Here is a 16,230-nt window from a genome sequence, read left to right as displayed (position 1 = left end):
CCGCCGCCGCCACCGCTGGGGAGAGCGCCGCGCCTGCGCCGTCCGGCACAGCACGGCCCAGCACGGCCCTGCCAGTGGGAGCGGCCGCCGAGGGTGACGTGTGGGGACGCACCGCCCTCGGACGGGGGGATCCCGGGGCGTGCGCATTGGGGAAGGACGGGGCGGCATTCCATGGATCGCTGCTGCGCGTGCGCCGGAACGCCGTCGTTTCCCGGCGCATGACTTATCAGCATGGCGGAAGCTATGCCCGAGATGGAGGATGAGGATTTCTTGTTTGCGCTCAAGCTCCAGAGAGAATGGGAAGAGGAGGATAAGGCAGCGGCAGCGGAGGAGGTGGCGGCAGCAGCAGCAGCAGCAGCAGCAGCAAAGCGCGCCGATGTCCCGCCGTACCTCGCGTCCCCCCGCCCGCTGTCGGTGGTGGACGAGGCGTGGGAGCTGCTGGACCCCAGCCCCGACGTGCACGGCCTGTTCGTGCACTTCAACCAGACGCTCTTCTGGAGGAAGCTGGAGGCTGTCACGGTGTCCTGGAGCCCCCGCATGACCAGGTGCAGCACCGGGGGGCGGGTGGTGGTGCAGTGACGCCGCTGTGTGTCGGGAGCTGCCCGCCGTACCTCCGACGGGCCCTGGCAGCTGCCGGTAGGGGCTCAGAGCTGTGGGAAGAGGCCGTCACCCATCGAGCAGCGGCCCGTCTCGCCGCATGGCTGGGAGTCTCGGGGAAGGGAGGAAGAGCTGTCATTTGTCACTGCGTGCTGCTCCTACTTGTGCCGCCTTAGGCGCGCGGTGCTTCTCTTCCCAGATACTTAATGTCCCGCATCGCTGGTATAGCTGGCACAGCAGGACATGGGTGGGTCGCTGTCATTCTCTGGTTTGCCTTTCATCTGTCGTCCCTGGCAGCTATCAGTGGCTTTACCCGGGGTGCAGGCAAGCCCGGAGAGATGTTAAAGTGGAAGGAATCACTTGACACTGTGTGGAAACCTCACGTACTCGTGTTGCTGCTCTGGTTCTCAGTGTTTGCGATAGTTTTACAGCACAGCAGAAAGACAAATATGAACGAAAAATGGTATATCAGCAAAACTTAGAATAGACTAGGAAGGGAACATACAAGAATCTGAGACTAAACAAAACCAGAAAGCTTTGAGGTGCGGGGTGCAGTTCTGCAGAAGGTGCACTTGCTGGTGGCTGGAGTTCTGCCCTGTCATATCCTCTGCTGGTTGCACTATTCTTTAGACACTTGAAAGTCGTTGGATATTGAACTGGTAGAGGACTAACTCAGTCACACACACACAAAAAAAAAAAAGAAGTGTTTTCTGCTGGATTAGCACACAGAAGTGATGGTTTAGTATGAGTCAAAAATTTAGGGAGGGTGAGGAGTGAAATTGAAGCAACCGGCAGTTAAGTTAGTGTTTGCTGCAGTGAATCTCTAGCCTCCATTTAGTGTGTTTCACTCCATCATGAGTTCCAAAGGAAACAGTCCTCTGCCTCCTAAACAGGTTTTTCTACTCTAAGGTACTTGTCGGGTTTTTTTCTTTTCTTAACGATGCTGAATTTTTCAAGTAACTACTAGAAGCTGTTTTTTCATATTCTGAGTGACCTAGCGTGTGTTGGAAGGGAATGGCATTTTAACTTAAATTCTCCATTTTTTTCATTTACTACAGAAACAAGTAAATTTTCATATTTTCTTCCCGCCTCTCTTTTCAGCTGTGCTGGAATCTGTACATATCATGATAAAAGTGGATTGTGTTCCATTCGTCTGAGTGAGCCACTACTAAAGTTAAGACCAAGGAAGGATCTCGTTGAGGTATTTGAAGATTGGTCATGAATCTGCACATAAAATTTATTGTGCCTCCCCCCTGCCTTGCTCCATATGAACATTTTACATTTCTTAGTGAGATTCTTGCAAACAGTAACTTACAGATCATAAAATAGTGGTGGCTTTACTGTTATGTTTTTGTGGCTTGTGTTGCAATATCATGGTAGTATTTAGTTTTATGTTTCTAAATGGACGACTTCAAGTAGGAGTCTAAAGTCACTTGTTTATTTTACTGACTTTATAAAGAGAAAAAAAGACTCCAAGTTTTTAACTCTTAAATTATCCTTTAGTGTTCAAAACAAACATGGACTGTAGTTTTGAAAGGGCCAACAGCAGAAAATATGGATATAGAATATGACAGTTAACATGACTTTGTGCTGCTTGTTGTGGAAACCTCATGTACTCGTGTTGCTGCTCTGGTTCTCAGTGTTTATGATAGTTTTACAGCACAGCAGAAAGGCAAATATGAACGAAAAATGGTATATCAGCAAAACTTAGAATAGACTAGGAAGGGGAACATACAAGAATCTGAGACTGAACAGATTCTGTCAGAACTGCTTCTTTGAGCTGACTGAACATTCAGATTTTCCTAATGAACAGAAATGCTGTAGAGTTTCAGCTTTCTCACAAGTGGCTCTTTCTTTGGATTGTAGAGGGAATAATTTGTGACTTAAGTTTGAGGATTATTTCTTCTTTTTGGAATGTCACTTACTGTAGAAATATTCTCCAGTATGTTTTGATAGTATGAGAATTTGGTTTTGTAGGTCAAAGTATTATGTTTTTGTGACCCAGACTGAACATATGCTCAAAGATAAGATCGGTGTCACAATCGATGTAGAGGACTAAAATACTTGCAGCTTAATTTTGAAACTATACGTAATGCTTGTCAGTAAATATCTAATGATTTGCATAATTTCAGACACTGTTGCATGAAATGATCCATGCCCTGCTCTTTGTTACTCATAACTACAAAGATCGTGAATCTCATGGACCAGAGTTCTGCAAACACATGCGTCGCATTAATCACTTGACTGGAGCCCATGTCACAGTAAGCATAATCCTCTTAACCTGATTTAATAGAGCCTTCTTCCTGATTTGGTGTTTTAGTTGTCCAGTGTGGTATGAGTAATATGCTTGTTCTTGCCAGACACTCCACAGTTGGTACCAGTACAAATTTGCTTTCAAGTGTGTGCCAGTTCCATAGTTATTTTGTTGGGGACAATGGTGGGAACAGGTTGAGGAAGATGTGGTGAGTTGTTAGTTGTATAATTTTCAAGTATACTCTCTGTAAGTATTTTTCTTTAAGCTTTTGTGGTAAACTCGAAACAGCTTAATGATAGCAGGGATAAAATAGCTCCATGTTCGGAGTAGTATTTGTAGAAGAACAGTCTATTTTAGTTAAGATTTATTTCAGTAGAAGCTAATGATAATTATGTCGGTGATACTTTAAAATAATGTGTCTGATAAGATCAATTAAGGTAGTAGCTGAAGGGAGAATACTGGTATGGTTTGCAATGCATTCTAAACAGTTCATCGCTCAGGGTGAAATTGTAGATAGATTTCCAAAATTATTTTATTGCAGTTCAAACAAGATAGCCAGGACATATTCCTATACATCTTGTCCTTTTTTTTTAAGCTTTGTTTTAATGGTAGCTAAATGTTGATCAAATTTTACCTGGCTTCAGCTCTTTTAACTGGTAATGTAAAAATCATGGCAGTAGTGGAAAAAATGGAATGGTGATGGATTTTTAAAAAAATATTGTAAGCTATTGTTATAAAAATAGAAACTTTCTGAATGACCGTTTGATTGTTTTGGTTTGGTTTTTTACTTAGATTTATCATAACTTTTATGATGAGGTTGATGTGTACCGCCAGCACTGGTGGCGATGCAACGGCCCCTGTCAAAACAGAGGACCTTACTTTGGGTATGTGAAGCGCTCGATGAACAGAGCACCCTCTGCACACGACCTCTGGTGGGATGACCATCAAAAGACATGTGGGGGCACATTCACAAAAGTGAAAGAGCCAGAGAAGTTCTCCAAGAAATCAAAGCCTAAAACTGAGACAGCAAAACTTCCACATTTCAAGTCAAAGAACAAAGGTATTTAATTATTTCTTTTCCTTTTCCAAACTGATTTTTTCCAAACGTTTTCTTGGAACATTTATAGACCAACCACTACATAAGCTTTGTTTAGATGTTACTGTTATCAAGCAAAGAATAGGACCTGGTTTTTTGTGCGTTTCTAGGCTCCTTCTCAACTGAATTGTCTGTAAAAAGTTTTGTTTGATGCACTGTTTTCAGGTAGCAGAGGTTTTGTATGAAGCATGTCAAATACTAGGCCCATGATTTTTAAACAGAAAAGTTACTAATTTTTTTTTTAATCTTATTTTGCAGGCAAGACACAAATGCATGGTACTCAAGATCTGATGCCTTTTAGTGGAATGGGTTACCGGCTTGGAGGAGGAGACAGTGTACTTTCAGAAAAAGACACAAATGCCAGCAGCAGCATTGGAAACAGTGAAGCACATGGTTCACAACATCATTCAGCAGTAAGGACAAGACCAATCCCTAAAAATGAGATAAAATTTGAAAAATTACCCCATAGTGGCATCTTTCCACTTCATACCGATGATGGCAGTGAGAAGATCAACTTAACTTTAAAGCGCGAGTTTCCTAAACTCTCTGTTGCTAACACAGAAGATTACGAGAACGATAGTGGATTGCCTGCTAGAATGGCTCGTGTTAGGGAATTAAAATCAAATCAAGGCTCTGCAAATAACAAGAGGGCTCTGCCGTCTCCTGACCGGCCACCCAAACAAATTTGTCTGGAGCAGACAACAACAGCTCAGGTTGCATCTGAGAAAAAAAGCTTAGAATGTATTAATACACCACAGCGATGGCCAAAAATGGAAGACAAAACTGCCTTTGAAAAGTATTTCATTAAAAAAGGGGGTACTGGTGTCACTTCAAGTATAAATACAACTATGAAAACCAAAGCTGAATTTACACAGTCCTCTGCAAGTTCTAGCAATCCTATGAGGCAGGATAAAAATGTCAGTTGTCCTGTCTGTGAAACTGAAGTTTTGGAATCTAAAATAAATGAACACCTTGATTCTTGTCTTGCATGAAACAGCAGAAAGCTGTCTCAAAAAGATAAATCAGGGTTGAAAACATTGCTTGAAAGTTACTTTGCTCAGAGTTTGCGTAGCTGTGGTTACATTCCTGTGTGCCTGTTCTGAAATGGAATTTAAACTGTTACTGACCCCCATATCCTGACACTAGTAAATAAAAACTATGAGGAATACTGCTAGCAATGTTGGTAAAGACTGTTCCTGGACATGTCATAAAACCCTTCATGATTTTTTCAGTTAAATTTCCAGTCCTTTACGGGTCAAATTAGGATTAAAATGTTACATTAGTTGACAGTCTTTATTTTGCTCCTTTTGGAAGCCAGCCAGCTTGGTGGTTAGTACCTAGTAGCTCAGTCAGTTGAGTACTAAAGCCATTGTGCCATGAAAAGTTAGGAATGCTGGGCACATGTTTTCTAGATAAGCTTTCTGAAACATTAATAGTTCTCTTGTTGCACTAAAGTATTTAACGGGTTAAACATTAAATAGCCTGATACCTTACCTGTAAAACTGTAAATATGTTTGCTTAAACATAAAATTGTTTTAGCATAGTTTTTAAGCAAATTGTTTTATGTCTTGCTGCTGTCATTTTCAATGGCTGTATCAGCCTGGTTTGTGCATTTGCCTCATTACTTGCTGCTTTCTTAACTCTTTTTAAACATTTTGTATTTTTTAAAATATTGCCACTACAGAAGTTTAATGTAAATAGTTTCGTTCTTGCATAGTCTAAATAAATTGTTACTGAATTTTAAATTTCCATTAAGCCTGGCCATTTTGTGCTACTTACCAGTGGGTTCTTCTGTATATCTGATAACAGTCTAGTTTAATAGAGCCTTTCTGAATTAACGTTTTTCCTTCTTAAATTTCCCTGTAAAAACAGGTGCTGGTGAATACAGATTGCATCAAATTCTGCTTCTCCAACCTATTTTTAAAACAGTTTCACTTTTGTTGCACTTCTGTGAAAAATTTTACGAATACTGATTCTAAAGCTTGATTTGCCATGTAATTTTCTATACTTCCATCTTAAAACGGCAGCATCTATCAGTGTTTCCAGTGAGACTTGACATATACAGGGACAGGACTACCCAGAAGTATTTCTACTGTCATATGTTTTTAAGATGAGGACGAGATTTGCACCACAAAGGATCTCTCACATCATGAAGCATTTTTGAGAGATATTTCCCTTATTATTGTTCACATCATTTTCCTCATTTGTCTTTCCTACTGTGACAGATAAGAGTAAAGGAGAAGGAAGGATTGTGGGTATTGTTAAATGTGGTTTGGCTTTTTTCCCTAATGTCTTCTTTTACTTCTAAATTGTTCATTTGAAAAACAAATAGAAAACATGTGGGATTTGACCTTAGTGAATAGTATAGCCTGTTAAGGTAGGGAGAGGGGAACTCAAGCTATAGGCAAGTTCTGTATCTAATATACAAATGTCATAAAATAGATCTGTTGTCCAAACAATTGAGCAGTTCTGGACCAGCTGTGGAAAAACAGCACCTCTGCTCACGTTTTTACAAGGAAGTATTCTAATGCCAAGATTCCTTTTATCTGGAAAGAAAGGCTCTGCGGTTGCCATTGCAGGCTAATAGTAACGTGTCATGGCTGCCTTCTTTTGGGGTATGTTACTACAAATGCTGTTTCTGTAAAATGTTGTTCTTGAATACAGTGTCCTACCCACAATGATAATGACTACCAGTATGGTTTTAAAATATGTTGCTCAGTTTGGGTCAAAGGTGAGAAATTTCATCTTCTCTATCAGTTGACTTTGTCCTGAGTGAGTTTAGATCTGCCTAGAACAACACAAGCTGGTAATGAGTCTTGGACAAACACGCTTCACCAAAGTGCAGCATTAAGTTGCCTGACTGGAAATTTGAGAAACAAGTTAATAGACTTGATTTCTGGGACAAAGCAGGTATGAAAGAGGGTCAAGTGTGTGCGTGCTGTTTGTCAACAAATGGTTCTGCAAACTAAAGGCAAAAGCCTTCTCATTTTGTGGTGATCTACTGGAATTGCTCTGAATGATTCAGAGAAGAGTTCTAGAGGTTAAACTACCTAAGTGGGAGTTACTTAGCTCTTTAATTATTATAACAGACTGCTTTTGAGCTGCCTTGAAACTGGTTATCAGGCAAGAAATCTCGAAGGTCAAATATTTTCAAGTGTTTTTTACTTTATGGAAACATTATCTACAAAGTTTTCTTAAAACTTGAATTCTGATGAAGCAGGGGGAAGAATTTTTCTCTGGACTACTACAATGCATTAGTATCTTGCAAGAAGATACGTAATGGAAATAGTCTGCTTTCTAACATGTTTTAAAAGCAATAATGTGCATTCTTCTATCCTTTAGCATCTCCAGTAGTCCAGTCACTATTTGTTTTCTCATAGGATATCTGGGTCACCTGGGAAGCGTATTCTCACAGCAAGTTCAACCCTAATGCCCATGCAAAAGCTGATGAGCGGGCTATTTACGTCTAGGTGGAAATATGCCAGGCAGGGCAGGTGCTGCTGCCCAGACTCTATAATCAGGAATCAGTTACCTGAGCCCCCCTTCTAGGAACATTTTCCAAGAGAACAAACAGAGAAATATTGTTCATTTGGAACAGGCTTTGCTACCTGCCTCTGGTCCAGTGTTAGTGATGAAGGACACCAGGTAACCTAGTACAAAATCAAAGGCTAGAGAGGGCTTAGTCATAACTGGACAAGTAGTGAATAAATCCTGAGGTGCAAGTTTCTCTTGCTGCAGCAGGAGGACGTGCCACAGACTAAATGGTTTGTGGGGGTTTTCTTCTTCATCGTGTGTTCTTCTGGAGCTCCTCCATTCTGTTGCATTTTCCATACACACCGCATGTCTATACATCCTTCAAGTAAAGCAAGTTACACTGTACTGAAAGGTATCAGCAAGAAAGAATAAATGGTGAGTTTCTGAGGAAAAAGACAGGGGGACATTTCTTCTAAGTGGTTGGAGCAACTCATGGTGATGGTGGGATGATGCAGACTCCTCTGGCTGGAGAATGTTAAGAAACTCCCACCACAACAGTTTGCTTCATCACTGCTGGATCTGGTCATCCTAGAACACCATGTCCATGCTGTTGCATTTTGCCACCTTAAATTGAAAGGCCACTAAAAGGTTGGACTGGCTGACCTGAGGTTACACCTGACCTACATCTCCCTATGAGCGTGATTGTTGCTGCCTGATGTGGTGAAGGCAGCAGCGAAACAGTTGCTCTCCAACAGCTGCTTCTTACCAGTTAGCTGGCATTCATCAGTTTTACACTCCAGACTGAAATGCCCAAGTTCCTACTTGCAGCTGGATTATTACAGCTGTTTCGAAGTCTTGGGCTTAAAGAAACCATTTTTTTCCATGTGAACATAAAGACTCTACATAAAATTACCCTTGTAGTGTATTTTATGGGTAGACAGGCCATGAAAGAGACTTGCATTTCCATACATGTGCGTGTTTTCATATACTTGTATCTATGGGAAAAAATGCCAAGACCCCGGGCTGCGTGGAGCTTTGGGATTCTACAGCAGGCCGTTAGGTGGCACTCCTCGCACATAAGGAATACTTCCTCTCCAACCTATGCGGGGAGAGAGCTCAGAGTGCGGGATTAGCAGGCTCGTATTTCACCTACATCTGCACTCCAGGCTGACCATGGATCAAGTTAAAGGAAGAGGAAGGAGTGGGAGAGAGGGAATATCTGAAACTAGCTGGAAGATGAGAAGTAAATTTACAACTAACTAGGTGTTCTATGAGTGATGCTTCTAGCTTTGCTGCAAGAGGGACTTGGAAGATGAGAGAGTAGCTCCTTTTTCTAATTCGGGACTCATGAGAAACCCCAAAGGCATCCTTTTGTGGGCTACAGTTACCGCACCACTTGCATCCATTGCAGTGACAAAACTAATTTTCTGTCACCATTTGGCATCAACACAGCTCTGCAAGAGAGGCAGGACAGAGTTTTAGGAAATCAGAGAGGCTTATAAAACACAAAATTAAACTTTTGTGCCTCGGCTAAGCCAGGGAGCTGGAGGGGTGTGACAGGCTCAGGGAAGGGTAGTGTACTACAGGTGTGAAAGCTTAAAATGGGACTCAGCCATGGCCTTAATTCCTGTGTTTCCTTTTAGCTTCTGCCAGGTCAGGCTGCTTTAAGACTAGATTAAATTTCTAAGCAGGTGCAGCAACTTGGCCTGAATAGCTCACACTGTTTCTGTTCCACCCATCCTCTATCATTCGCATCATTTCACCTGCTTTTATTCCGTAGTAAGTCTTAGACATTTCCTAAACTACGTAACAAAGAATGTTTGAAGGGCCAAACCCCAACAAGCCAAGTATCTGACTCCACCACTGCTTAATTTAGAAGCAGTGTTTATTTTTCTGTAACTAATGTCAACCTCTGGATCATAATTTCTGTGTTCACTGAAAGTACCTTCTCTTCAGAGATCTGTCACTAGTGGCATAGAAAGTCTGGGGTAACATCTGGGCTAGAGCTCAGTAAGCCCTGGTACTGAGCTATAGGAACATGGTTTAGTTGAGGATTTTAATGCTTCTCGTGGCTTCGTTAAGCAACTTACCCATGGCAGGAACAGCTATAGGGCCTCTCTGCTCTTACTCCACTTCCTCCCTAGTGCTTCACTCCCCTGCCTTTGCCTTCCCACTGGCAATGGTCTCTTCCCAGAAGCATCCCAGTAATGACCTGCTTTCTTCCACAGAGGATCTGTTTGGTGGGCGTGCTGCTTCTGGTTTGTAAGCAGTTTTTGATTCACCAGGAGGCTGTGGGTTGTGTTTGGAGGGCTACACAAAGCTAAAAAGCTGTGCTAATGACTTGCTCAGAGGGTGCCCACCTGCAGATGCGAGGGCAGCCTCTGCAGCACTTGCCTGCAACCAGTGCGGGGTGGGACACAGCCTGCCCACAGCACGGCAAACTCCCCGGTGTGTGACAGGACCACATGGCTTGGCACAGGCTGTTCCAGGTAACATGTCTGTGGAAGGACACAGCACAAATTCTGGGCTGTTCTGGCAGACGGAAACAAGTCCAAAGGGAAGAGTCATCCTGAGGATAAATCAACACCCCAGAGGCTTCAGAAAGGATAGCACCTGTACCAGGTAGAGTATGGACAGCTGTTAGTAATGGACTTCAGTCTTAAATCTGCTGTCTTCCTCAGGATATCCTGCTAAGGAAACTTTGGGTTATTTGATTTGCATTTAGCAGTACCTACATGGGAAATCTAATTTAAACATGAGAAAACACTTTATTGCAGTGAGGATTGCTGAACACAGGAACAGGTTGCCTGCAGAGGTTGTGGAGTCTCCATCCTTTGAAGATACTCAAACCCCAACTGGACGTGGTTCTGGGCAGCCAGATCTGAGTGACCCTGGTCAAGGGCAGGGGAGCTGGACCAGACCACCTACGCAGTTTTTCTGCCTAAAAACCCTAGGAGCACTTAAGGACAAAGTGAAATCACAGCTGAAGGAAATTAGGATCCACCTGCTTGCCCTTGTCCTGGCACAGCACAGGAGTGCTCACACCATCTCTAACCCTCTGTTGACTTCCAGCCACGCATTTCTTCCTCTCCCTATAAGGTTTGGCATGGCCAACTCTCATCACTGCCACCACCCAGACCATGGGGATAAGAGATAAATTCCCCATCCCATGCATCAGAGACTGGGGGACTTCAGGCAGGAGCCAAGCACATGCCCCAACACAAGGACAGGTACAAGGAACCTCTGCCCTGCCAAGACTAGTTGCTGAATCCTTGCCAAGTCACACAGGGGAGGGAGGATTATCAGCCCTGCAGACAGCATGAATTAAAACTCAGACTTAATTAACTTGAATGTACCTAGAAGAGATTTAGAATGCAGGAAAAGCATCCTATGAGAGGAAATAGGAGGTATTTCAGGCACTGCAAACCCCCAAAAGACTATTCAAGCTACAAGACAACATTTCCCACGCAATTTGGCAGTTAAGACAACACCCAACTGCTAACATCTGGGCTAACACTTGGATCATGAAATGCAGTTATGCTGAAGCAGACACATGTCCCAAATGGTAGGCAATGCCGTGACCCTAGAGCTGTTTGCGAGGCATTACGGACACAAGCATCCCCCAAAGGAGTGAGGAGACCTCAGTTTGGAGGAAAATACTGAAAATTTGTTGCCTTAATGCTGCCTTCCTCTTAATCCCTGTACAGGACTTAGAAATGTTATCTTCCCTGAGACTTCTGCAGTGGCACGTTCCCACCCTAAACCAATGCTTTGCATCCTCAGCTGTGCAGGCACTGAACCATGCAGAGGGTTACAGTCAGTCCGTGCCTGCCCTGCAGCAGGTAATGAGGGAAACACTGCCTTAACTTCTTCAGGAACAGGAGAGGGATTGGAGGTCTCTGTTGTTGGGCAGCCATTCTCACTCAGCTATGAGTTGTTACAGGATGGTTTGATCCCAGCCCTGAGTGTATTTTTACATGTGGCTGTGGATTTGTGTTGAAGTGACACCATTTTCTGGAGACTGACAAGTGGATGTCCTGTCTGTGAATCCTGCACCAGTTTTCAGTCTCCTTCTCTCTACCTTTTTTCAACAGAAAGACTATCCCAGCCTGGTGCGAAGCTGCTCCTGGGTGGTTGTTGCATGGTTAAGATATGCTGAACTGAGTGCCAGGTGAAGGGTATGTCCCATGAACTGCCACAGTTCAGCTGTGTCCTGTATAACCCTGCTACCTCTGCCAAAAGAGGAGGAGCACCCTCAGCAATTCAAGGTTAGTTGGCCTCCCAGGGATGGTCAGCAACTTGGCACACTGAGCTTTTGTCAGGCAGCACCAACTCGGGGCAAACAACAGCAGCAGCCCGAGGCTACACTGCTGGCCATGACCTGGTAGTCACTCCTTTTGAGGCATTTTGTACAAATCTCAGCCAAGACCTTGGATAGCCCCTGATCACCTGGAAAGGCAGCCACCAGGCTGTGGCCAGCTGATTTCACACATAAAAAAACCCGAAACGTTTTCCTCAGCCAAGTATGTTATAATTTAATCCAACCCCCACCAAAGGGGCAGAGCAGAAGAGCCTGCAGCTCAACTGACAGCAGGTGGAACAATGCTCGGGGAGCCATGGAAGGATGCAAAAGTATGGGGTTAGCAAGGGGCCAGAGGCCCCCGTACACATGTGGGAACAGAAATGACAAGGGAAGGTCAGAAGAAGAGCAGTTGCTCTCCAGACACTCCTGCACGAGGAAACTTGAGCAAATTTTCAAACCTACTGCAAGCACTGGAGGTGTAAGCACCCATTTCCCACTTGGTCTGCTCCTCCATCCCTTCACTGGTGGCTGTTTAGTCCTAGATAAAGCTGAGTATCTAAACCAGAGCTTACACCATCGTAACAAACAGCAACAATACACCACCTTTGATTGCTACAGGTTAAAATAACTTCTATTTGTGCCACACAACGTCCTCCACCTGCAAAGGGCCACATGTCTGTCACCTCTGGGATGTGCAGAACACGTTCCTCTGCTCTGAGGCGTGGCCTGGTCCCGGCCAGGACACCGAGGGGCTGCACTGACTCTCCCTTCCAGCCGGCCCCGCAAGCAGGAGCCCAAAGCATTTCTGCATCCCGCTCCCGGGTCACAGCCCGGCCGCAGGTGGCCCCCGCGGCCCCTCTCCTCTCCTGGGTTTGTATAAGCCCCAGGTTTACCGTAAAGTACGTGCCCTCCCTGCTCATGTCATTGCATAATGTTGCATGGTTGCAAAGCTGCAGGAACTCTCAGCTACACAGTGTCATTTCCTACTGTGCTATTTTAAATAAAGGGGTTAAAAAAAATCATCAGAAAGAAAAAATCAAAGCTAAAATGTTCTCATAGTGCAGGTGGGAAAAAATAATCAAAGTAGTTTAGAAATTGCTACCCACATTCATCGAAGAGTTCTTCTACATATAACAAATATTTAGGACCAAAGAGAGTTAACTTACAGTTTCTGCTTGTTCATTAAAATATGACTATTCAGAACACGTGCCTAGCACCACATTACTTACTATTATGTTGTGGCTGGGGAAGAGGAAGTTAAGGGAAAATAAATACGCCTAATGTGACAGCTCAAACCTCGCTCTTTGCTATCGGGAACACCATCAGCTGGACTCTAATCTCAGAAAACAGATTGTTATTACCCACAGCCCTTTGGCAAACATTACTGGTGTCCACAGTCATATTTTCCCTGAAGAAATATACTCTCCTTGATGTCCAAAGATGTTGCCAAGTGCTCAAAGTAAAACAGTTCTGAAGTATCTTTCAGTTCTGGTAACCCATGGTACAGAACCCACCAACAACTAAGACTGCACTTTCCAGGTCTAGGGGTGGTTGTGTGGGGGGTTTTGACACATTTCCTCTATCTTACTGCATGAAAAAACTTCTCAGGATTGCAAAGCAATTAATCGAGCTCCAAAATTTGTTTTCTTCTGTTCTTTAGGTCTGCCACCATGTCTTCTGCATAATGCAATATTTATTAATAAATTTATAAAGCTTGCTTACATAAAGCAATGTAAGCAAGACACATCTACAACAGAATTGACTTGCCTTAAGATAGTTTCGATAATTTTTTTGCTTGGCTTTGTGGTTGACTCTTGCTTTCTTTAGGTAGTGAAATATCAGCTCACAACCCAACAGAATATTCGGGTATTAGGCTTTTTATCTGTGAGTAGGAGTCAAATCTCTACATTTTAGTTATTTTGGATTCATATTTTAGTTAAAAGCAAAAGTAAAATTGAACCACATCAGCCCCTGAAACAAACCCAGGAGAGGAACTGGTTCCATCCTGGCAAACCACACTGACACGTACAAGCCCACAAGGAGTACTGGATCCACATGGTGAATATTCACAGATGAAATTTTACTTCCTGTCTCCAACAGCATTTGAAAGAAATACTAGTTTTCAGTGTAGACACTGCCCTGAAGCAGTGTGCCTTGTACCACAACTTGCTTGTGTGTGATGCTGGCAAGTGTTAACTCATCTGTGTGTTTTACATCCCTCCCCACTCTGATGTGAGATATTGCCTTGCAAAATTTTAGCCATGTGAAGAGGCTGGTACTGGGCTTGTAGGCTGAATGAGCCGGTCACCTCTGCCAGCATTTATCACCACATTATATACAATGTAGTTACAGTAAATTCTCCACAAGAACCCATAAACTACTGTCAACAAAAGCTTAATCCCAAACTGCACATTTAATAAGGGAAAAAGTCCCCAAAATCCAGCAACTTACTACTGAAATACAGACAAGGAAACCAGCTCCTTGTTCTAGTTATGAACATCTCATCTTTTGCAACATACATCCATGAAGAGGAAGGATAGATGATGCATCAACAACTGTCTTTCCCGAGGCAAACACATTATGTATTCTTTCTCCTCACACTTCATGTCTCTACCAAAGCAGACACCTACAGCATATTTTCACTTTGCATGTCCCATATTCCTCATTGGACCTTGAAACCTGCTTCTGCCAGATGCTATCCACCCCCAACAGACAAGGTCAAGCAACTCTGATGCAGCAGACAGTCCAGAGCGAACACAGCTCCTGAACAAGCAGGCTTAAATGCATTTGCAGTAATTACTTACATTCAAGCTTTACTTGAAAAATGAAAAAAAACCAAACAACCTGATGATTGGAGACCCAGAGATCCATACCTCTACCCCCATTACCCCCAAGCAGATGACATCCAAATCCAGGTAAGAGCCAAATTTCTTTAGAGTCTTTGCTGCTCAGTACTCATAAATTCCCACTAGGTATTTGCAAGTGCATGCAGCTATGTGCATGCCTGCAGGCAAGGTTCACATGCTAGACTCCTAGAGTTTTGAGACTTTGAGTTTGCTATTGTCACTTGGCATTCTCATTTCTTTTTCGAAGCATCTGGCATGCACAGAAATGGTCCTTTTCAGTCTGATTGTACCAATCAGTATGTCATCTTTGAAGGGCACATAATTCATTGGAAGCTGTAAAACTGAGGAGCTCCCATTAAACCTTACAAATCCTGTTTTAAGAGGACTTTGATTTTTGCACCTCACGTATCTGTCAAAAGTGGTGGAAAAACTAGAGCTGACTCTAAGTCCATCATCACTCTTCAGAAAGCCCATGCATGGTCCTGTTTTTGAGGGAGAAAATCATCAGGAAAATGATCACCACACCCAGGTAACTGTAGGCAGTCTACAGAAAAAAAACCCCAGATTCTTCTCCAGAGCAGAAATAGCTCTGATTTTAAAACACCCCACAAACCTACAACAACATAAGAACTAAAACAAACAAAAAAATCCCAACCAAAACATCCAAAACAAAACAAAATACCCCCCACAAACCAACCAAAATTCCACATACCCCCTTTATCAGGGGGCATTTATAAATTTGTTGCTACAGGGTAGTTTTAAAAGTTACAAAGATTACAAATAACCACATAGCTTTCAAGAACCTTTATACATCATCTTTTTTAATTAGATTAGCTTTACAAGCAACTTGAGAGCTCTTTCATAATGAACACTGCTTTTGAAATTACACAACTTTATAGGCAACCTGTAAATGAATCCTGAATTTCTTCGCCTGCTATAGATAAAGGTCTCATATTTCACAGCCAGCTAACATCATGAATAAAAATAGCATTATGAAGCTTTATTTTTAACCAGGACTAGACACATACAGATCATAAGACAGTTTAAAAAATAGTTTTAAAACAAGGACCTGCTTGGTGATGCTCAAGACTGAATATTCAACCGACATGAAATGAACAGTTTCTGAAGGACATGGAAGAAATGGCTGACCTGATTTGTTGACCCTGCTGTAATGACTTACATGGAGTGAAAAATTAAGCACTTTTTAAACCTGTCCGGCAAGCACAAACCTACAGTGTGATTAAAATTTGATACGCTGTTTAACTGCAGCAGTTTGAATTACAGAGGGACTGAAATGAGTTTAAAGGCTTATGTTTACATTTCTAAAACAAAAACAAACAAACCTCTGTTAAAGTAGTACTAAAGAAGATGAAGTAGAAGAGACGACTTTTTTGCTTGTTTTATTAGTAACCTAAATGCACTGCAGACCAGACAGTAATGAAGATTTGCACTCCTTGGCCAGGTTGGCAGAGGCACTTACAGTAAAGTATCCTGTCTGTTTTTCTGGGAAGAAAAGAAGAAAGAGGAAGAGAACTGTACAGGGCAAGAACTTACTAAAAAAAAGGAAAAGCGAAATCAAAACAAAACTGGGATTTCTGTTGGTTCTCCTAAATGATATACCAATACTGAATTTTTTCCCCCTTCTGTCAGTTTGTTACTA

The 16,230-nt window shown here is 42.8% G+C and overlaps 1 protein-coding gene across 1 annotated transcript; it reads left to right on the top strand.

Annotated features, from left to right (window-relative positions):
- The first annotated feature begins 132 nt into the window (after positions 1-132).
- Positions 133-6,294, top strand: SPRTN (SprT-like N-terminal domain). The gene is made up of 5 exons (XM_027685472.1): positions 133-545; positions 1,699-1,798; positions 2,730-2,858; positions 3,644-3,911; positions 4,206-6,294. Exons 1-5 carry the CDS (start codon positions 232-234, stop codon positions 4,937-4,939), a joined length of 1,545 nt encoding a protein of 514 aa, XP_027541273.1. The 5' UTR covers positions 133-231; the 3' UTR covers positions 4,940-6,294.
- The last annotated feature ends 9,936 nt before the right edge of the window (positions 6,295-16,230 follow it).

This window comes from Neopelma chrysocephalum, unplaced genomic scaffold (genome assembly GCF_003984885.1).
Source record: "Neopelma chrysocephalum unplaced genomic scaffold, ASM398488v2 Primary Assembly neopelma1_23, whole genome shotgun sequence".
Classification (NCBI taxonomy): domain Eukaryota; kingdom Metazoa; phylum Chordata; class Aves; order Passeriformes; family Pipridae; genus Neopelma; species Neopelma chrysocephalum.
This window is presented reverse-complemented; position numbering and strand designations above follow the sequence as displayed.

Coding starts and splice junctions, on each gene's coding strand:
- SPRTN (XM_027685472.1), top strand. CDS start 232: ATGGCGGAAGCTATGCCCGAGATGGAGGATGAGGATTTCTTGTTTGCG. Junction 546..1,698: donor TGGAGCCCCCGCATGACCAG/GTGCAGCACCGG, acceptor CTCTCTTTTCAG/CTGTGCTGGAATCTGTACAT. Junction 2,859..3,643: donor TGACTGGAGCCCATGTCACA/GTAAGCATAATC, acceptor TTTTTTACTTAG/ATTTATCATAACTTTTATGA.